This window comes from Leopardus geoffroyi, chromosome C3 (genome assembly GCF_018350155.1).
Source record: "Leopardus geoffroyi isolate Oge1 chromosome C3, O.geoffroyi_Oge1_pat1.0, whole genome shotgun sequence".
Taxonomy (NCBI): Eukaryota; Metazoa; Chordata; class Mammalia; order Carnivora; family Felidae; genus Leopardus; species Leopardus geoffroyi.
Genome location: NC_059338.1, coordinates 48,513,862 through 48,536,832, shown reverse-complemented (window position 1 = coordinate 48,536,832; position 22,971 = coordinate 48,513,862). Strand labels below are relative to the sequence as shown.

General features: G+C 40.2%; 1 protein-coding gene across 3 annotated transcripts in view; it reads left to right on the top strand.

Annotated features, from left to right (window-relative positions):
- Nucleotides 1–7,828: 7,828 nt before the first annotated feature.
- Nucleotides 7,829–22,971, top strand: part of SOAT1 (sterol O-acyltransferase 1) — an 84,836-nt gene continuing 69,693 nt past the window's right edge. Inside the window, exons 1-3 of one of the 3 annotated variants that reach the window (XM_045452735.1) lie at nucleotides 7,848–8,059; nucleotides 10,916–11,008; nucleotides 22,681–22,806. In XM_045452735.1, the coding sequence (XP_045308691.1) occupies nucleotides 22,689–22,806 (118 nt within the window). In that variant the 5' untranslated portion in view covers nucleotides 7,848–8,059; nucleotides 10,916–11,008; nucleotides 22,681–22,688. Of the gene's footprint in view, nucleotides 8,060–10,915; nucleotides 11,009–22,680; nucleotides 22,807–22,971 lie in introns of all 3 variants that reach the window. The other 2 variants (XM_045452734.1, XM_045452736.1) reach the window with 2 other exon arrangements.

The window sequence follows — 22,971 nt, the reverse complement described above, 5'->3', positions numbered from 1 at the left end:
GCCCCTCCCCTGCTCATGCTCTGTCTGTCTCTCTGAAAATCAGTGAACATAAAAAAACAAAAAACAAATAAGAAAAATCAGGCAATAGAGTCATGCCCTACTAGATTAAGAAAAATCTTATTATTCAGTTGTAATAGTTGAAATAGTGTGGTATTGACAAAAGGATTAACAAATAAACTTAACGGAACTGCCAAGAGAGTCCAGAAAGAGGGACACCTGGCAGGTTCAGTCAGTGGAGCATGTGAGTCTTTATCTTGGGGTCATGAGTTCCAGCCCCACGTTGGGTGTGGAGATGACCTAGAAAAAAAAAAGAGTATATTAAAAAAAAAAAGAAGTAAGCACAGAAACAGATCATTTTATGGCAACTTGATGTACAACAGGGCTTTTGGTTGAGAAAAGATGCTCAATGGGACTTATTTTTAAAAATTTACCTCATGTTGGGACACCTGGCTGGTTCAGTCAGTAGAGCATGTGACTCTTGATCTTGGGGTTGTGAGTTTGAGCCCCCTGGGTGGCATAGAGCTTACTTAAAATAAAAAAATAAAGTATATACCTCATATCGAACAAACAAAAATAAATTCCAAATGGATGATTTAACACTTAAATGTGAAAAATAAAACTTGTAAAACTCCTAAAATAAATTACCGAAGTTCTCTGTGATGTCATGATGGAAGAATTTAAGACAAAATACTCAAACCATTAAGGAAAATATTACTTGCTTCTGTTCATCAAAATACACCATAAGAAGAGCACGAAAGGCAAGAAACAACCAGAAGTGATATTTGTAATGTATATAACTGACAAAGTATTAGTAGTCATAATATTTTTTATTAAGTTTTTTATTTTAATTCTAATATAGTTAACATACAGTGTTATATTAGCTTCAGGTATATAATTTAGTGATTCAGCAATTCTATACTTTACTCAATGAACACCATGATACGTGTCCTCTTTAATCCCCATCACCTATTTCACCCATCACCCTACCTACTTCCTCTCTGGCAACCATCAATTTGTTCTCTCTAGTTATGAGTCTATTCCTGGGTTTGTCAATCTCTCTCTTTCTCTCTCTTTTTTCCTTTGTTTGAATGTTTTGTTTCTTAAATTCCACATATAAGTGAAATCTCTGAGTTATTTCCCTTAGCATTATAGTCTCTAGCTCCATCCGTGTCATTGCAAATGACAAGATTTCATTCCTTTTTCATGGCTGAATAATATTCCATTGTGTGTGTATGTATGTATATACATATGTATACACACACACACACACAACATCTTCTTTATCCTTTCATCAGTTGATGGATACTTGGGCTGCTTCCATATTTGGTTCTTGTAAATATTGTTGCAATAAACATAAGGGTGCATGTATCCCTTTGAATTAGTGTTTTGCATTTGGGGGTAAATACCCAGTAGTGCAATTATTGGATCTTAGGGTAGTTCTATTTCTAACTTTTTGAGGAATCTTCATACTGTCTTCTATAGAGATTGCACCAGTTTGCATTACCACCAACAGTGCACAAGGGTTCCTTTTTCTCCACATCCTCATCAACATTTGTTGTTGCTTGTATTTTTGATCTGGGTCATTCTGACAGGTTTGGGGTGATACCTCATCGTGGTTTCGATTTGCATTTCCCTGATGATGAGTGATGTTGAGCATCTTTTCATGTGCCTGTTGGCCATCTACATATCTTCTTTGGAGAGATGTCTGTTCATGTCTTCTGTCCAGTTTAATTAGATTATTTATTTTTTGGGTGTTGAGTTGTAGAAATTCTTTGTATATTTTGGGTACTAATCTTTTATTGGATATGTAATTTGCAAATATCTACCATTCAGTAGATTGCCTTAGTCTTGTTGATTGTTTCTAGTACTCATAATATTTTTAACTTACAAAGAAAATCTAACAGAAATATAAGCAAATGCCTTGATATTATGATAGAAAAAACACAGATGGCCACTAAGTATATGAAAACGCTCAAATTCACTAGTAATCAGAGAAATTTAAACTAAACCCTAATCATATTTCATATCCCATGTATCAGACATTCAAAAACTAAAGGGTAGTGAAGACACAGAACAGGTGCTCTCATTGACTACTAGCGTAAATTGCTACAACCACTTTGGAAGATAATTTGTTGTTTTTCTGGTATTCTGTTGCTGCATAGGAACCACCCCAAAGTTAGGGACTGACAATAACATTCCAAAGGTTCTATGGGTCAGCAAATTGGAAGTCTTGGCTGGACAGCTCTGGAATCATTCTTTTAGTTACAGTGGGACATCTGGGGGGTGGGGCCCCTGGGAGCTGGCTAGGATCTCTCTTCATGGTGTCACAGGACCCCTCCTTGTGATCTCTACTCCTGGGTAGCTAGGTTGAGCTCAGAGCATAGTGGCCTCTGGCCTCAGGGTGGCTACAGTGCTTGTAAAGAAGCTACATTCAAGGTGCCTGGGTGGCTTAGTTAAGCATCCGACTCTTGACTCTCAATTTTGGTTCAGGTCATTATCTCATGATTTCTTGCATTTAAGCCCCACATCGGGCTCTGTGCTGACAGTGCAGAGCCTGCTTGGGATTCTGTCTCTCTCCGTCTCTTTCTGCCCCTCCTCTGCTCCCCATCTCTGTCTCTCTCAAAATAAACAAACAAACAAAAAAAGAATTTAGCTTCTTTATTATTTTTTAAAATTTATTTATTTGGACAGAGAGGGGCAGAGAGAGAGGGAGAGACAGAATCCTAAACAGGCTATGCATTGTCATGGAGAGCCTGATGCAGGGCTTTAACCCGCCAAATGTGAGATCATGACCTGAGCTGAAACCAATAGTTGGAAGCTTAACTGACAGAGCCACCTAGGCATCCCAAGAAGCTAAAGTCTTTTAAGAGCAAGTATCTGAGTTACCAATGTAGAAGATGCGTGGCCTTTTATGAACTAGACTTGTTACTTCTGCCATATTCTATTGGTTGAAACAGCTAAAAAGCTTACCCACTATCACAGGAAGGGAACATGGGCTCCACTTCTTAATGGGAAGTGTGTCAAGGTCACATTATAAAAAAAGCATGGAAGATTTTTAAAAACATTTTATTTTATTAAAATTTTTAAAAATTTAATGTTTATTTGTTGTTGGGAGAGAGAGATGGAGTGAGAGCGGGGCAGGGGCAGAGAGAGAGGGAGACACGGACTCCGAAGCAGGCCCCAGGCTCTGAGCTGTCAGCACAGAGCCTGATGTGGGGTTCGAACCATGAACCATGAGATCATGACCTGAGCTGAAGTCGGACACTTAACCGACTGAGCCACCCAGGTGCCTCTAAAAAAATTTTTTTAAATGTTTATTTATTTTTGAGAGAGAAAGGGAGTGAGCGTGAGCAGGGGAGGGGCAGAGAGAGAGAGAGAGAGAGTGAGTGAGAGGGAGAATCCCAAGCAGGCAAGAATCCCAAGCAGGCTCCACACTGTCAGCAGTGAGTCTGATGCGGGGCTCCAGCTCAACAACTGAGATCGTGACCTGAGCCGAAGTCAGACACTCAACCCACTGAGACCCCAGATTCCTAAAGATTTTCTTTTTAAAAAGAAATCTCTACACCCAACGTGGGGCTCAAACTCACAACCCTGACATCAAGAGTTGCACACTCCACCAACTGAGCCCCAGACGGAAGATATTTTTGTGGCCACCTTTAGAAAATACTATCTGCCCTAGGCACTATTTACTAAGATAAAAGATGTGTATACCTTGTGGCTCACAATTTCGCCTCTGGATATTTACCCTAGGGAAATTCTTTCCCCGGAGCATCTGGAGACACATCACTTTGTAATTACATAAAACTGAAAATAACACTGGAATAGATACATAAAAAAAGAAAATGAATGAACTTTAGCCACGCCATTGACATGGACTAATCACAAAAACAATGTAGAACTGAAAAAGCAAATTCTAGAATACATATGTTATTGATATTATATTAAAGTCACAAATAAACAAAGCTGTGTGCTACTTTGTTATATGGCTTAGGAATATCTATATTTGTGGTAAACCAGCAAATTACAGAGAAAAACAAAGAAATGACTAATATAAAAGTCAAGATAGTGGCTTCAGGAGTGGAGAATAAGCAGAAAGAGGCATATTGGAAGGGGCATATTGGAAGCTTTAAGATTCTGGGATGTCTTACGTTGAGTGATAGTCACTTAGTGTTTAGTTTATTATTAATCTTTAAAACATATGCCTATATTGAATAGGTACTTTTGTAATTATCATAATTCTCACAAAATTAGAAAAATATGCATTTATATAAAAGCCTTTGTCATTGTGTAAGGCAGAGTAAAACCAGTAGGAACCTATTTTTCCAAGAAAGTCTATTGGCCAAGGATAGAAAGGAAACCTGTTTTCTCCTCTGACAACAGATCTTTTTTTTTTTTTTTTTTTTTTTTTTAATTTTTTTTTTCTACGTTTATTTATTTTTGGGACAGAGTGAGACAGAGCATGAACGGGGGAGGGGCAGAGAGAGAGGGAGACACAGAATCGGAAACACGCTCCAGGCTCTGAGCCATCAGCCCAGAGCCCGACGCGGGGCTCGAACTCACGGACCGCGAGATCGTGACCTGGCTGAAGTCGGACGCTTAACCGACTGCGCCACCCAGGCGCCCCGACAACAGATCTTTAAAACATTATTTTATAGGAAACCACTGGTGTGATAGACTGGTATGCAATGCAAAATTCCCATTAATTTTAAAGATGACACATGAGACATCAAAGACATTGGGTGAGGATATGGGGACAAATGCCTAGATTTCTTGGTGAGTGGGGCATACAAGTTTATTCTTTCTCTGTCAAGAGATTTTTTGGCAGAAAGGTTTGAGAAGCCCTGAATCTTGATTACTCATTATTTGATTACTCATTATTTCAACACATAGTGTGTTTTCAGAATTCTATGCTTTTGCTCCTGCCATTATCTCCAATATAAACCTTTCAAGTCCAAAAATTGACTTGGTAAGATGGAGGAGATGACAAGCCAATTTGTTCTTGCCCAGACCCAGCACAATGTTAATTTACATTCTCTGTTCCCGCAGAAGGGAGATAATCCTCTGTTTGTGCAAGTCTGCCTTCTGACATGAAATTTAAAGACCTGCGTCCATTGTTTCATATTGATCCTGTAACAGCATGGACTGATAGCTGATCAGTGAAATTTGTTGTTGTTTCATATTATTTTTATTATTTAAAATCAATTCAGCCCCAAGAACCTATTAGGAAATCTGAGTCAAATTCCTAGTGGGTGGCTAAAATCACCACAGTTATTACTTGAATTTTGACTGATAATTTCTATAAAGTTAGATTCCCAGTGAAAATAAAAGCTGGACAGTTAGAATATTACATAGAGGATCTTATATAGTTTTAGAGAGTTGATTTTATCCTTGAGCATGAGGTTTAATGTTTTCCTGCCCCTCTTTCTAAGTAACTACCAAGAAGGCATAAGTCTCATTACCACTCACTGGCCAGCCCAACTCCGAGTCAGTGAAACTTTCGCCTATAGAAGTTATTCACTGTGCCAAAGGATGCATGTTAGTGATGCAGACTGAGTAAACTTGTTCTCTATTGCTTATGCTTTACATGTCCTGAGGACAAAAGACTTGACTCTTCATAACTATCCCTGCTTTTGGATTTCTTAAATCTACCATATCTAAAGAAAACCTCTTGAAGTATACCTCCTACTTCCTATACATGTGATTCAGTTAAATTCAAAACCTATTTATTGGTGCCTACAATCACTGTGATGGATACTATATAAGGGAATCAAGAATCAGTAAGACCATCTCTGTTCTTCATAAGCAATACAGAATTTTATGTGTGTATTTGTGCGTGTGTGCGGTATATGTGGGAAGTTGGAGAAGGTGGTTTACAGTTATCTATATACTGTAAACAAGGCAGAAGACATATGCTGTATAGGATCACTGGTAACATTTGTGGGATTGAGGACCAAAGAACAAATTAAAGCCCACATGCCTTAAGTTTAATCCTTTAAAAGTTATAAATCAGGGGCACCTGACTGGCTTAGTCTGTGAAGTATGTGATTCTTGATCTCAAGGTTGTGAGTTAGAGCCCCATGATGGGTGTAGAGATTACTTAAAAATGAAATCTTTAAATAAAAGTTATGAATCAAGTTTACACAGACTATCAAATAAAACATATCCTCCTACTTCAATAAATAAACATTTATAAGAATCAAATGGGAAAATACCAGCAATGCTATTGTTTTTATAATGAAGTGAAAGGTCAAAAATGAAAATTTAAGGGGCGCCTAGGTGGCTCAGTCAGGTAAGCGTCCCACTTTGGCTCAGGTCATGATCTTGCAGTTTGTGAGTTTGAGCCTTGTGTCGGTCTCTGCGCTGACGGCTCAGAGCCTGGAGCTTGCTTCAAATTGTCTCTCTCTCTCTCTGTCTCTCTGCCCTTCCCCTGCTCTCTCTCTCTCTCTCTCTCTCTCTCACACACACACACTCTCTCTCTCTCTCTCAATAATAAATAAACAGTAAAAAATGACAATTTAAACATTCCATTTGTCTAGATTTTTGACTGGTGATCTAATGATGTTTGGATAAGGGTAAAATTAAAACACACGTAATTCATATTCCATTATGTATTTATTCTGTAACATTTATCTTGCTATTATTTGAACAAAACCATTAACTATTAGAAATAATTATCATCATTTATTGGGGTGCCTAGTGGCTCAGTTTGTTAAGTATCAGACTTCGGGTCAGGTCATGATCTCACAGTTAGCACAAGCCCTGCATTGGTGGCAAGGGCGACTTGTACAAGTCCTCTTGGTTTAAACGTTCACAGAGTAGTCACTTCCAGGAAGCCCTATCCATTTGATCAGAGTAGCTTGACAGGGTCATGGGTGGCCCTCTCAACTTGTTTGGAGTGGTTCAAAGTCATTAGGCAGGCTGGGTTGGCTCCTATTGGTTTGCAGGCTCTGAGCATGGCCCTGGTGTCTAATGCTCTCAGTATTCCCTTGTCACCTACCTTTACTCTAAATTCCTTTGCCTTTGCAAAACAGTCTGATTAACCTTTGCATCTAATCTACGTCCTAAATCTCTCTGCACCATTAGCTTTCTTTTGATTATGCAGTTCCCTTTAAACATTTTTTTTTAATGTTTGTTTCCGAGAGAGACACTGTGAGCGGGGAAGGGGTAGAGAGAGGGAGACACAGAATCCAAAGCAGGTTCCAGGCTCTGAGCTGTTAGCACAGAACCCAACACGGAGCTCGAACCCACGCACCCACCAACCGTGAGATCATAACCTGATCTGGTCTGACGCTTAACTGACTAAGCCACCCAGGTGCCCCTGTCACAAACCCACCAACTGTGAGATTATGACCTGATCCGAAGTCTGACCCTTAACTAAGCCATCCAGGTGCCCCTGAAGTTCCCTTTTAAATTTCTTAATTGTCCCATCATTTCACATATCTCACTGTCTCCTTATCTAGTATAGTTTACAAAGCATTAAAGTATCCCATGATAAACGCTTCTGGCTAGTGCTTCTAATTTGCTCCTAGAGAGAGGGTCGACTCAAACTGCAAAGATCCATAGTTCTAGAGGCGGCTTCTGCGAGTCTCTGGAGGCGGCAACTAGACTCCCCGGTCCCGAGCTACCATGCCGGGTGACGTTTCGGAGTTGTAGGAAGTTATCTCGGTTTGCTGGAGCAAAACGCAAAGCAAGCTGCCGTAGCGGGTACACGAGCGGCTCGCGCTTAGCTGCTTTCGGGTGAGCCCGGGCCAGGTGGGCGCCTGGGGGCCCGGGAAGGGGCGGGGCGGCCGTGGGCGGTGGGAGGAGCCTGACGGCTGCCCGTGCCGCCAATGAGCTCCCGAGCCGGCGCGGGCCGTGCGCGTGACGCTGCGTAGCGGGCCGCTAGGCTGGGGGCGGAGGGGCCGGCGAGTGGGGAGCTTTATCTTCGCTTGCGGCGGGGCTGATTGCGCTGCCGGTCTTGGACTCCGGGAGAGCTACCCGTAGCTCACCTTCCCGCCAGCCTCGCTGCGAGGGCTTCCCGGCTTTGGCGTTCTCGCCCGCTGTCGGGCTCCGGCCCCAGGTAATGCAGATGCTTCCCCATCCCCTCCTCACTTCCCGCCCGGGTCCACCCGCGTCAGCCGGAGAGGAAGGGGAAAGAGGTGGCGGCTGCACCTCGGCCGGACGGGCCTGGCCTTGCCCTGGGCCAGAGGACGGAGAAGGCGGCCCGGAGCCGAGGGAGGGGGGAGCCTCCGCGAGTCCTGGCGAGTTTGGGAGGGTGGGGAGGGCGCGAAAGTTACGGTGGGCGCCCGCGTGGCTGGCAGCCCTTTGACCCTCGGAGGTTTGTTGCGTGCCTCCCAGATCCCGTGGCATCCCTCGAGCTGGTAGTAAAGAAAGTTATGAATTAGAAGACATTTTATTCTGTAAGAAGCGAAACCAAAAATGAGCTCAGGAAGTTAGCTTTTCATTGATTTAGGATAAAAGTAGAAGGCGGGCACTTCAAGATTCGAAATCTGGGCACCAAAGCCTTTCATCAAGCTTCTATTTTATTTTCAAATATTAAGGTGTAATTTTCTGTCACTGAAATGTTAACAGCCATTCGGTTATATTTAGAAGTCATTTGTAACCGAGAAACAAGTATAAATGCTATTTTTCATATTTATGTAGAGATTAAGTTCATTGGTCACTTTCTAGGACGCTGCCATCGTTTAAACTATTTTTTCAGAGAACCTCCCTTTGACATAGAATTCAACTTGAATCCACCCCCACCCCCTTATGTGTGTAATATCCATGAATGACTTGTTAGGGAAATTTGTGTGTTGTCTAGGCTTGAAGAGTGGCATTTGTTAGGAGCTCTGATGTATTCAAGAGTAATTCTTTAAAAATGCACCTGTCCCAGTGCATCACGTGATTGGAACTCTCAAACCTTTCACATTCTCTTAGGATAAAGACCAAAATACTGCTGCCATTCTTTCCATCCATCTCCATTTCTTTTTGGCCACTTCCCTCCTGGTTCTCTAGGCTCCAGCCACATGAGTTTTATTTTTGTTCCAAGAAAGCCTCTTTCTCTTTACTGTCTTCTAGTCTTATAGTGGTTTCTTCACCTCTAATGTGCCATTCTCTCCTTTCCCCAAATCCAACACATTTCTCAAGTGTCATTTCAGAAAACCTATCTCTATTAAGCTGTCATACTACTCTGTTTTCCTTAGCAGTTAATCATCAATTGTAATATGTTTGTTACTTAGATACTTTAATTGTTTCCTCTGCTAGCATGTACATTTCATGAAGCCTGGGCTGGTGTATCTTGTTTATGTCTGAATTATCAGAGTCTGGTCTAGCACCTGTGGCACAATGAAAGAACAAATGAGCTAGAGAACAGAGGAAGGAAGTTTTCAGTGGGAAATATTAACTACATAAAAGTGCTTGTTTCCTTAGGGAAGGAAATAGGAAAAGTTTTTTTTAATAAAGGCCAGTTAACAACTTTTTTTTCCTCTGAAATTTATCAACATAGGATAAATGATTATATTGACCATACAAGTATGAATGAGAATTTATGTGGGTTCCTTAGTGTAGCTAACTGGCTTAATGACGTAGTTCTTTGCTATAGAAGTGTTGTAAGGTTGTACTTGGGTAAACCTTTGCTTGGAGGGAAGGGGGAGAAACTTTAAGTTTTGAATTGTAAATTTATCTGCAATTGTTCTCTTTTCCTCCACTGAATGTGAGAGTGACATAGCAAAGTTGGTCAGGTTCTATTTGTTTTATAGATTTATAGGTTCTTTTGAAAGCCTTATTTATTAAAAAAAAATAATGTTTATTTTAAGAGGGACAAAGAGTGAGCATGGGAGGGACAGACAGAGAGGGAGAGAGAATCCCAAGCAGGCTCTGTACTGTCAGTGCAGAGCTGGATGCAGGGGTTCGACCTCAGGAACCATGAGATCATGACCTGAGGAGAAATCAAGAGTCAGACACTTAACCCACTGAGCCACCCAGGTGCCCCTGAAAGCTTTATAATAGGAACACTGCAGGCAGGCTAAAGTTGACGTTCTTTCCAACATGGTTCGTTTGTTTCTTAAATCAATTTTTTCTGTTTTCCTTTCTTAAGGCAAATTAGATATGATGACACTGAACATTATGAAATCAATGCACAGATTGGATTCTTAAGAAATAGTGTCTAGTCTCTGTGTGGTATTTTGAAATAGCTATCTGGTCAGCTCTTTGTTACCTCAGTGTAAATGTTTCCATTGACACTTACTGGTGGTGTGACTTTGAACAAGTTTCATAGGTTTTCTGAATCTTTTGTATCTTTTAAAACGCAAGTGTTCAATGAGATGAGATGAGGTTCATGGCACCTGCCCTGCTACCCAGCACTAAATGTTACTGGCTTAGTAAACATTAGTTCCTGGTTCCTTTATGGCTAGACCTCTTGAGAAACTAGTCTTGTGATCACTGCCTTTACTTCCTCAACTCATTTTGCAGCCCAACCCAATAGATTTCTTTGTCCTTGAAATGAACCATACAAGTAAATTGTAGCTATTAATGTCCCCAAATTGTGAAATTTCCTGTGTCCAACCCTCCTTTTTTTATTTCCTTCTTCTTTTTTTTTTCTTTTTTTTGGGTCTTACTTGAATTTTCCATGATATTGATCAGATTACTTCTTGAATCTTCTAACTGGGTTTCTAATATTACTTGCTTCTGGTTCTCTAATCTCTCCTAGGCCTTTTCACTGTTCTTTAGGTACCTTATAATATTGGGAAAATGGCTTAATCACCTGTAAAATGGGATAATAGTATCTACTGCATAGATTGTTGTGAGGATTAAAGGAACCATAGTAAGTGTTAGGTAAATGTTAGCTTTGATGTTTCCTGGGTAATTTCTTTTTTTTGTTTTTTAAGTTTATTACTAATTTTTTTTTTTTTTTTTTTTTTTTTTTTTTTTTAAGAATTTCTGCACCCAGCGTGGAGCTTGAACCCACGACCTGGAGATCAAGAGTTGCACACTCTTCTGACTGAGCCTGCTAGGTGTCTCCTCCTAGGTAACTTGATTTATGGTCTCTCCCTGGGTGATTTACTTCCTGTGCTTTGGCCATAGCTGCTGCCACCGATGAATCCAGATCTCTGTCTCCAGTCTCGACTTGTATGTTCACCTGCCTGCTTTTCATTGTCACTGGGCTGACCCACAGGCACATCATGCTGAACTTACCCTCTCCTTTCTCTTCTGCAGTCATGTATCTCAATGGTACACCCATAACCTTAGCCGAATTACAAAACTCTGGATCTACATTTCTGGATGCCTTCTGGATGTAGCCACCTGGATATCATCAATGCCTCAGCTTAATGTTTGTAGATTTATCTCCCTTATCTCTAATTTCTTGAAATCATTTGTTCATTTAATCATCACCTGCCGTTTGAGCCTTATTTCAGGCCTTTATCTTTTTGTGTGTGTGTGTACTAATTGTTCTCTCTGCCAGTCTCTCATCTTCTACATTGGTGTCTGAATTATCTTACTGAAAGACAAATATGAAGTCACCTTCCTATTTCTTTTTTATGTATATATTTTAAATATTTTTAAAAAAGTAATCTCTGCATGCAACCAGGGGCTTGAACTCACAATCCCGAGGTCAAGAGTGACATGCTTCGCTCGCTGAGCCTGCCAGCCTCCCCACCCTGTTTAAAAACTCCTGCAGCTCCTTGTTTTTGTAAGTTGGAAACTCTTTCTAATCAGCCCTAAGGGCCCTTGACCTTTTGTTCTTGTCCTTTCATGCTCCAGCATTATTCCTTCTCTTCCTTTAAGATTTAACCTAGATTTTACTTTTTTCAGGAGACCTTTCCTGATGGCCCCTAAGTCCTGTTGGGCGCCAGGCCTGTATTTCCTTAATACTCTGTGCATCTCAGCTACTACTATTCTATAATATCACTGGGTGTTATAATTATGTTATAATTATAATTTAAAAATCACTAGATTTTTAGTCCTTGAGGGCACAGGCTGTTAGAGTCATCTTTGTATCCCAGGGCTTGGTACTGTAGTAGACCTCAATAAAATACTTGAAATAGTGAATCTGTCACCAAGGTCTCTACTTGTCCGTGCTTATCGTAGAATGCTCTCTTCTTCCCATCCTGTTTTGATACATTGGAACTTCTGTTTTTTCTTTCAACTCTGGCTTTAATATCATTTCTTCTGTGAGGATTTGTTTGACTTCCCTAAATGGTTTGTTATACCTTCTCGTGTGTGTGTGTGTGTGTGTGTGTGTGTGTGTGTGTGTGTATGTGTATACATACACAGGGTAATGGGGTAGACCTCTGTATTATTACAACACATTTATCTACCATCACTGTAGAAACAGATACTTAATGTATCTACATGAATTTTCACATAGTTGGTGTATACTTTCAAGTGTCAGAAACACATTTTTTTCCTTTTTCTATCTTTTTTAACACATTTTTTTCAATGCAAATTAAAAAGCTTTCTTCTTGCCTTCTGTGTTTAAACTAACATAGCCTTTTTAATGTGCACCAGGGTTATTAGAGCGTGAACTTGAAGGTCTGCTTTGACACAGTGATGATTTATGGGACTTATTAGAAACCTAACCCGTTTGATCCTACACTGAAAGACCTGTTCTTGCTCTCATTTTTAATGTTGATTCCTTAAAAACTTTTAAAAGTTTTTTTTTTTTTTTTCTTTACTGTCATCTATAGTTATGCTTCCGGCAGTCACTGCCCTTGATGCCGCCAGGATTACCTATTTCCTAGGGTTATTGTTAGGATTAAAGGAGGTAATGCACAAAAAGTCTTATCAGAGAGCATAGCAGGTAGTAACTACCCACTAAAGGAAACTTACTAACCATTATTAATAATATTTTTCTAATTATTTGAATCACTTCAGGAGGATAATCTCAAGTTTAAGAGATTTTCCAGTGGAGCAAAGGGCATGGCATTTGTCAGCAAATTGTTTTTTTAGACAACCTAAGTGTAGAATTGGGTCCTGAATAGCAGTTGCTGATGAAGAATCCTGAGCTCTAGAACAGATCATTTTTATGTATGTTTATTTTTATTTATTTATTTAATTAAAAAAATTTTTTTTAATGTTTATTCGTTTTTGAAAGACAGAGAGAGACAGAGCACAAGCAGGGGTGGGGCGGAAAGAGAGAGGGACACAGAATCCGAAGCAGGCTCCAGGCTCTGAGCTGTCAGCACAGATCCTGATGTGGGGCTCGAACCCACAAACTGTGAGATCATGACCCGAGCCGAAGTCGGATGCTTAACCAACTGAGCCACCCAGGTGCCCCATTTTTATGTGTATTTATATATAAATATGTAATTTAAATCCCAAGCTAGGTAAATGCCCTCATTAACTTTTATATTTATCTTTTGGTGTTAATAGGTAAAGTTAGAGATAAAAGTGAACACCATTTCAGCTTTCTTGCTGTTTGTTTAATGATCACTTCAGGACATAGGAAGTGGACGTTTGTTTCAGTTCCTTCACTTCCTCTTTATTTTTTTAAGTAGTATTTATTTATTCAGCACTTTTTTTTGTTTTTTTAAGTAGGCTCCATGCCCAGTGTGGGGCTTAAACTCACGACCCTGACATTAAGAGTCACGTGCTCTACTGACTGATCCAGCCAGGTGCACCAGTTATTTCATTTCCTTAACACATGTGAAAATACTTGGTAACACTTTATTCACTTAAAAAATGTGTATTAAGTGCAGTGTATGTGCCAGGCATGGTTCTAGATACTTGGATAAAATAGTGAACAAGACAAAATTCTTTTCATGGGGATTGTCGTCTTGTGGGTTGATAGACAATAAACACTATAATGTGTTGGGCAGTAAGTGCTCTGAAGGAAAGTAAAGGAAGGTAAGGGATAAGAGAGTAATACGGTACAAGAGCATTTAGTTAAGGTAGACTGGGGAGACCCCAAGGAGGGGATGTTTGAGCAGAGAACTTAAATGAAGTGAAGGAGAAAGCCTTGTATTTGAGGGAGATAGTCCAGGCAAAGGAAATAGCAAAGGCCTGTGAGTAGGAATGCTGTGGCTTATTCCGGGAACAGCAGAAGGCCAGAGTCACTAGAGCAGAGCAAGTGAAAGGGTTGTGGGAAGTTGAGGGTGCAGGGGAGGGGCAGGGAGTGAGTGGCAGATCATGGAAGAGTTATTAGACAATGGTGAGGAGTTGGAACAAAATTCAGTGTTTGAAGGGTTTTGATCAGGGGAGTGACTTGCTCTGACTTAACCTTAAAAGGATTAATCTGGGTACTATGTTAAAAAAAAAAATAGACCAGAAAGGAGAAAATGGAGAAAGACCAGTTAGGAGGCTACAGTGAGATGAGACAGTGACTTCGACTCTGGTAGAGGTGGGGGATGTGGTGAGAAGACATCGGAGTTGGGCATTTATTTTGAGGGCAGCCTAAAATGGACGTGCTGCTGGATTGGGTAAGGGAAAGTAAAGAATTGAGGATGGCTCCTCAGCTTTGTTTAAAATCTGGGCAAAGACTAAAATGGGGAAGACCATTAACCATTAACTGAGATAGGTAAGGCCGTGAGAAGAATGGCATTGGAGGGAACATCAGTAGTTCACCTGCTGGAAATCAGAATTATGGACATGGTACAGTTGTTGGTTAACAGTGAGGTCAAGGGGAAGGTATGACTGGAACATGAGAACAGCGTGTTGGAGACGGGAGGAAGTCAGTTAGCTGGCGGCCCAGGGTATTGGATGGATCTGTGTACGTGGATGTTGAAGTTAAAGAAGTGTGGAAAAATTAGCGGTGGGGAGAGATGGGGGGAGTGAGTGAGATTCAGATATCCCCTCATAATCTTATGATTTACATGATCCGAGGATTTGATTAACGTTGAGGTGAGCCATTTTAAGTGATTTATCTTTCCTAACATCTGTATGTATGAGAGTAATACAATTTGTTAATGTTTTCTTAGAAGCCACACGGTACTTGAGCTGCATCTGAGAAGGTAGATAAATATAGCCCTTTGTTTACCCTCATCTGGTACATCATAAAAGCAAACACTAGAATTTGAGGGATGATGTGGCTTAATGTTTGACTGCCATTTAGCATACAGGAGGTAGATATGTGCGTATCAGATTACTTAGTTAATTTTTCAAACATGGTTGTGAATAATGATGGCACTTTAGTGTGTATTATCTTCTGTTATCGCTCTGTGCAGTAGTATTTATCTTCATTTTCTAGGTGAAGAAACAGGTTCCAGAGAGGTTGGAGGATTTAGCGAGGATACCGTGATATGACGGAGCAGGCGTGTAAACTACTTCTTGGGGTACAGATGTCAAATCCTGTGCCTTCGTAGTTCTCACTTCCTGCTGAGTAGGGGAAATCAAGGCCAAAGAAGTTCGTGTGGATTAGGATACAAAGATTTTGTTATGTAAACACTTTTCTTCTTGGGCTCACTTCTAAAATAAGTATTTATTTTAATACTTTAATAAGTATTAATATTTTAATAAGATTTAAATTGTGGCAGAATAATTGTACAGACTTCGTACCTGTGCTTTCGCTTTTGAAGTAAAGCTTTCTTCTCTAGTAACCCGGAAGAACAACCTAATGGTTGTTGGCCCCAGGTCTCCTTACCAAGAACTCTTTTAGTAATGTTTTCATTATTCTGTAGGATATCCAGGCTTAAGTTTTTTGTTTTTTGTTTTTTGTTTTGGCTTTTTAAGCAGCATTTGTCAACTTGTTTTAGTATTTTTTTCACCTCTTATTTAGTGCTTTTAATCAGCTTGAGAATTGATTTCTCAGTGAATTGATAGTCTCGGCCAAAAGCAAAGTAGCATTGTTTTAGCCATCCTGTACAGCTTGCTTTATGTAATAAAATGTGTAATTATTTATTTCAGTTATTGAAATAATTGAAGTTTTTGCATACCCTAGAAATCTAGGGCACCCCTCCCTAGTCTCGATTAAGAACAATTGTCATTGGGGCGCCTGGGTGGCGCAGTCGGTTAAGCGTCCGACTTCAGCCAGGTCACGATCTTGCGGTCCGTGAGTTCGAGCCCCGCGTCAGGCTCTGGGCTGATGGCTCAGAGCCTGGAGCCTGTTTCCGATTCTGTGTCTCCCTCTCTCTCTGACCCTCCCCCGTTCATGCTCTGTCTCTCTCTGTCCCAAAAATAAATAAACGTTGAAAAAAAAAAATTAAAAAAAAAAAGAACAATTGTCATAGATCTTTCTGAGTAGCATACATAAAGGTGTTTATTTTCTTTAATTTTTTTTAAGTTTATTTATTTTAAGAGAGAGCAAGTGAAGGAGGGGCAGAGAGAGGGGGAGAGAGAATCCCAAACAGGCACCGCACTGTCAGTACAGAGCCTGATGTGGGACTCAGACTCACGAACCATGAGATCATGACCTGAGCTGAAACCAAGAATTAGACCCTTAACTGACTGAGCCACCCAGGTGCCCCTTGGATCTTTCTATCTATGTTGTTTTCTTCCCTGATTTCTTTTCTCCCTGCCCCCCACCCCCCCTTTTGTAAGGTTATTTATTTATTTTGAGAGAGACAGAGACAGCATGAGCAGGGGAGGGCAGAGAAAGAGGGAGAATCCCGAGCAGACTCTGCACTGTCATCACAGATATGGGGCTCAAACCCACGAAACCATGAGATGACCTGAACTGAAGCCAAGAGTCGGAGGCTTAACTGACTGAGCCGCCCAAATGCCCACTGATTTCTTTTCTACTTCCTGATGTCTCACTCTGAGGGCATCCCCCAGTGGTCAGTTCTTCTCTGATCTTTCTGTTGGAGAGTTGGATGCCCTTCTGGCTTCCTCTGTCACTGTTAACACAAAGCACTTTTAATTAAATTCATCAGTTGCCCTGACCTCTTTCCTAGGTTCTTCTGAATTGGCTCTTATGGGTCTCCTAAAATTTCTACTTCATGTATTCATCTGCTGTTCCATAATTTTGTTTCATTTATTTGATTTCTGAAAAAATTAGAAGGAAATTGATCTAGATTAGCCAGATTTTTACATTGCTGAGCAGTGATATTTAAGGAAACAGTCAAACTCTCCATGTACTGCATTTTGTATGGGAAAGGACATTGTAACATAAAAGTTTAGAAAGGCCATAATATTAGAATTTAAAAATATAAAGCTTTAAAAATAAGTACTTTGTTTTTCTTTTTGCTTCACATTAAGGAAAACACAGTAAAATACTGCTTTGGAGTTAACCTTGTACTGTGTTGATCTGCCTAAAATTTGACTTTGATCATATTTTTCAGTATTTAGAATGGGCTTACCACTGCCTAACTGAAAAATAAGTGCTCGTTTCTTAGGCCTTTATAGTTTAGCTCTCCTTTCTAGTCTTTTCCCTCATCACATTTCTCTGTTACCGACTTAAAAAAACCATGCAGATAGTTAATGATGTTTGTGGTTTGGATCTGACCCAGGTTAAAATCTGGCCCTGTGTGGTCCTGGGCAAGTTACTGGGAAGAGAAGGAAAGCCTTGGCATCCCAGAGCTGTGCTGATACTGTCAACGAGGCCGCGATGTTGTGGGCAAGCCTGGCATTTACCATCTGGGTCTTCTTGGTGTCCTGTCGACCACAAACAATTTCACTGAATGTCAGCATCAGACAAGGCTACTCTGTGATCGTGGTGGATCAAGACAGAAACAACATGCTATAATCATGTCTTAACCTAGACAAAATGTGAACATCGTCCAAGTCATAAAATTTCTACCACCCCCCTCTCCAGGCTAATGTGAATGATTGTTGCTGCTCTACTGGTTATAGCTTTAGCCTCTCTGTGGAGAAGATTTGTTGATCTACTGATCATAACATTGTTCTGCTTTCTGACTGCACCCATGCCAGAGTCAACCCCTACTTCTTTGGACTTTTTCAAAAATCATCTAGCCAAGTCCCAAATCTTAAGTCATTTCTGGTATTCTGAGATTCCCCACAGTTTCCCTTTGTGCACATTCTTAATAAACTCAACTCGTTCTACTATAGGTATGTTTCTGGTGTATGCACAGAGGGCGTTGACAGTACTACTCTGAGCCTTATTTTTTCTTATGTGAACTGCGATTAATAATATCTTTTTTGCAGAGCTATGAAGATTGGATGAAAAAACTTAAAGCACCCAGCAGAGTCCTTGAACTTCTGATACTCAACAAGAGCTTGTTTCCTGTCCTCTAGTAAAGTAGTCTGATCAATTTATGATCTCTAACACATCTTATAAGGACCTTGTTTTAATCCTTTCCCATCCATAGAGTGCTCTGTTCTCATCCTTTAGGACTCCGTTCAAATACCTTCTCTGTGAAAACTTTGCATCTCTTAATGATCTCTTCTGTCTCTGAATTTCAAGTATTGTTTTTACCATTGACTTGACTTTTTTTTTAATGTTTATTTATTTTTGAGAAAGAGAGAGCAGGGGAGGGACTGAGAGAGAGAGAGAGAGAGAGAGTGTCCTAAACAGACTACACGCTGTTCAGCACAGAGCCTGATGCAGGGCTCAATCTCATGAATCATGAGATCGTGACCTGAGCTGAAATCAAGAATCAGACGCCTAACCTACTAAGCCACCCAGGCACCCCTTTATGTTAAGTGTACCCTACTTTGTGGCGTCTGTGTACTTACCTTCTGTTATTTAATTCTTAATTTTTCATATGCATCTGCCTTGTTCAACTAAATTGTTCTTTACAGATGGGGTTTTTGTGGGGCACCTGGCTGGCTCAGCTGGTTTAGCATCCATCTCTTGATTTTGGCCTAGGTCATGATCTTGTGGTTTGTGGGTTCGAGCCCCGAGTTAGGCCCTGTACTGACAGCTCAGAGCCTGGAGCCTGCTTCAGATTCTGTGTCTCCCTTGCTCTCTGCCCCTCCCCCGCGCTCACTCGCGCTATCTCTCTCTCCAAAAAAAAAAAATGGGGCTTTGTTTAAATAAGGGCCTTTTAAACCTATTATTTTTTTAAGGACTAATTTCTTTAAAATTTTTATAGTATGTTGTACTCAGAAAATGCTTACCCATGATGAAGGTAAAACCAAAGGAAGAGAATGTCATTTTCCACCTCTCCTAAATATGGTGATACTGTGACATTTGCTTAAGCCAGATAGTTTAAAGTGAAGGGGAGCAAATATGCTACCCCAGAATGTGCCACTTTGGCATATTGATTATTGTGAATTAAAGTTACTTAACATCCAGTGCAAGGAAGACACTCCAACCCTCTTTTGTCTGCTTGAAAACAGACCTCTGAAAACAGGATACCATGTGAAAGGTATCCTCCCTGTACTAGGAGGTAGAAGGCATCCCTATCACCAAGGAATTTAGGGCTGAGAAGGCTGTTTTTTTTTAAGTTTATTTTTTAATTTAATTTTTTTATTTTATTTTTTTTAGTTTACATCCAAATTAGCATATAGTGCAACAATGATTTCGGGAGTAGATTCCTTAACGCTCCTTACCCATTTAGCCCATCCCCCCTCCCACACCCCCTCCAGTAACCCTCTGTTTGTTCTCCATATTTATGAGTCTCTTCTGTTTTGTCTCCCTCCCTGTTTTTATATTATTTTTGTTTCCCTTCCCTTATGTTCGTCTGTTTTCTCTCTTAAAGTCCTCATATGAGTGAAGTCATAGGATATTTATCTTTCTCTGACTAATTTCACTTAGCATAATCCCCTCCAGTTCATCCATGTAGTTGCAAATGGCAAGATTTCATTCTTTTTGATTGCCGAGTAATCCACCGTTGTATATATATATTACATCTTCTTTATCCATTCATCCATCGATGGATATTTGGGCTCTTTCCATACTTTGGCTACTGTTGATAGTGTTGCTATAAACATGGGGGTGCATGTGTCCCTTCAAAACAGCGTATCTGTATCCCTTGGATAAATACCTAGTAGTGCAATTGCTGGTCGTAGGGTAGTTCTGTTTTTAATTTTTTGAGGAACCTCCGTGCTGTTCTCAGAGTGGCTACACCAGCTTGCATTCCCACCAATAGTGCAAAAGAGATCCTCTTTCTCTGCATCCTCACCAACATGTGTTGTTGCCTGAGTTGTTAATGTTAACCATTCTGACAGGGGTGAGGTGGTATCTCATTGTGGTTTTGATTTGTATTTCCTTGATGATGAGTGATGTGGAACATTTTTTTCATGTGTCGGTTGGCCATCTGGATGTCTTTTTTGAAGAAGTGTCTATTCATGTCTTTTGCCCATTTCTTCACTGGACTATTTGTTTTTTGAGTTTGATAAGTTCTTTATAGATTTTGGATACTAACCCTTTATCTGATATGTTGTTTGCAAATATCCTCTCCCATTCTGTCGGTTGCCTTTTAGTGTTGCTGATTGTTTCCTTCGCTGTGCAGAAGCTTTTTATGTTGATGAGGTCCCAGTAGTTCATTTTTGCTTTTGTTTCCCTTGCCTCTGGAGACGTGTTGAGTAAGAAGTTGCTGTGGCCAAGATGAAAGAGGTTTTTGCCTGCTTTCTCCTTGAGGATATTGATGGCTTTCTGTCTTACATTTAGGTCTTTCATCCATTTGGAGTTTATTTTTGTGTAGGGTGTAAGAAAGTGGTCCAGATTCATTCTTCTGCGTGTTGCTGTCCAGTTTTCCCAGCACCACTTGCTGAAGAGACTGCCTTTATTCCATTGGATATTCTTTCCTGCTTTGTCAAAGATTAGTTGGCCATAGGTTTGTGGGTCCATTTCTGGGTTCTCTGTTCTGTTCCATTGATCTGAGTGTCTCTTCTGGTGCCAGTACCATAATGTCTTGATTATAGCTTTGTAGTATAGCTTGAAGTCTGGGATTGTGATGCCCCTGCTTTGGTTTTCTTATTCAAGATTGCTTTGGCTGTTCGGGGTCTTTTCTGGTTCTATACAAATTTTAGGATTGTTCTAGTTCTGTGAAGAATGCTGGTGTTATTTTGGTAGGGATTGCATTGAATATGTAGATTGCTTTGGGTAGTATTGACATTTTAACAATATTTGTTCTTTCTATCCCGAAGCATGGAATCTTTTTCCGTTTTTTTGTGTCTTCAATTTCTTTCATCAGCTTTCTATAGTTTTCAGTGTATAGATTTTTCACCTCTTTGGTTCTATTTATTCCTAGGTATTTTATGGTTTTTGGTGCAACTGTAAATGGGATCAATTTCTTGATTTCTCGGGGCGCCTGGGTGGCGCAGTCGGTTAAGCGTCCGACTTCAGCCAGGTCACGATCTCGCGGTCCGCAGGTTCGAGCCCCGCATCGGGCTCTGGGCTGATGGCTCAGAGCCTGGAGCCTGTTTCTGATTCTGTGTCTCCCTCTCTCTCTGCCCCTCCCCCGTTCATGCGATGTCTCTCTCTGTCCCAAAAATAAATAAACGTTAAAAAAAAAAAAAAAAATTTCTTGATTTCTCTTTCTGTTGTTGCTTCGTTGTTGGTGTATAGGAATGCAACCGATTTCTGTGCGTTGATTTTATATCCTGCAACTTTGCTGAATTCATGAATCAATTCTAGCAATTTTTTGGTGGAATCTTTAGGGTTTTCCACATAGAGTATCATGTCATCTGTGAAGAGTGAAAGTTTGACCTCCTCCTGGCCGATTTGGATGCCTTTTATTTCTTTGTGTTGTCTGGTTGCAGAGGCTAAGACTTCCAATACTATGTTGAATAACAGTGGTGAGAGTGGACATCCCTGTCTTGTTCCTGCCCTTAGGGGGAAAGCTCCCAGTTTTTCCCCATTGAGGATATTAGCTTTGAGTCGTTCATATATGGCTTTTGTAATCTCGAGGATCCTTCTATCCCTACTTTCTTGAGGGGTTTTATCAAGAAAGGATGCTGTATTTTGTCACATGCTTTCTCTGCATCTATTGAGAGGATCATATGGTTCTTGTCCTTTGTTTAATTGATGTGATGAATCACGTTGTTTTGCAGATACTGAACCATCCCTGCATCCCAGGTATAAATCCCACTTGGTCGTGGTGAATAATTGTTGGAGCTGGTTGGCTAATATCTTGTTGAGGATTTTTGCATCCATGTTCATCATGGAAATTGGTCTATAGTTCTCCTTTTTAGTGGGGTCTCTGTCTCGTTTTGGAATGAAGGTAATGCTGGCTTCATAGAAAGAGTTTGGAAGTTTTCCTTCCTTTTCTATTTTTTAGAACAGTTTCAAGGTGTTAACTCTTCCTTAAATGTTTGGTAGAATTCCCCCTGGAAAGCCACCTGGTCCTAGACTCTTGTTTTTTGGGAGATTTTTGATTACTAACTCGATTTCCTTACTGGTTATGGGTCTGTTCAAATTTTCTATTTCTTCCTGTTTCAGTTTTGGTAGTGTATATGTTTCTAGAAATTTGTCCATTTATTCCATATTGCCCATTTTATTGGCATATAACTGCTCATAATATTCTCTTATTATTGTTTTTATTTCTGCTGTGTTGTGATCTCTCCTCTTTCATTCTTGATTTTATTTATTTGGGTCCTTTCCTTTTTCTTTTCGATCAAACTGAGAAGGCTGTTTAACAAACCTTGTTACTTCACTAATTTACTACCTCAAGTCCAAGCCCTTTTGTCTTGTCAGTTCTTCACACATTGTTTCTTTGTCTAAAAAGGTACAGGGTTGCCTGCTTTGTTCACTTCTTTTGTCCCCAATTTTTATGGGCTCCCGTACATACAGATTTAAATTTGTTTTTCTCCTGTTAATCTGTCTTATGTCAATTTAATTATCAGACCACCCCAGAAACCTGGAAGGGAAGAAAGGAAGTTTTCCTCCCCTACAAAAGCTTTTCATGTCTTCCTTCCTAGACATTACAATGGTGGGTGAAGAGACAACATCTCTCAGAAAACGGCCGTCAAGGTCCGGGGAAAATTTTGAAGAAAAGGAAGACGAGAGAAAGCCTTCAGAAGAGTCCCTAGGGATATCTAGTAATGGTAAGGCCTTTAGTTTTGTTTTGTTTTGTTTTTTTCCCGGCTACTTAAGTTTTATTAATCTTCCTCAGTAAATACATAGACTGTTAAGTAATTTTTATTTTTTTATTTTATTTTTTTTCTGATTCTGCTTTCTGTTTATTCATTTTTTTAGGGATTTCACACGAG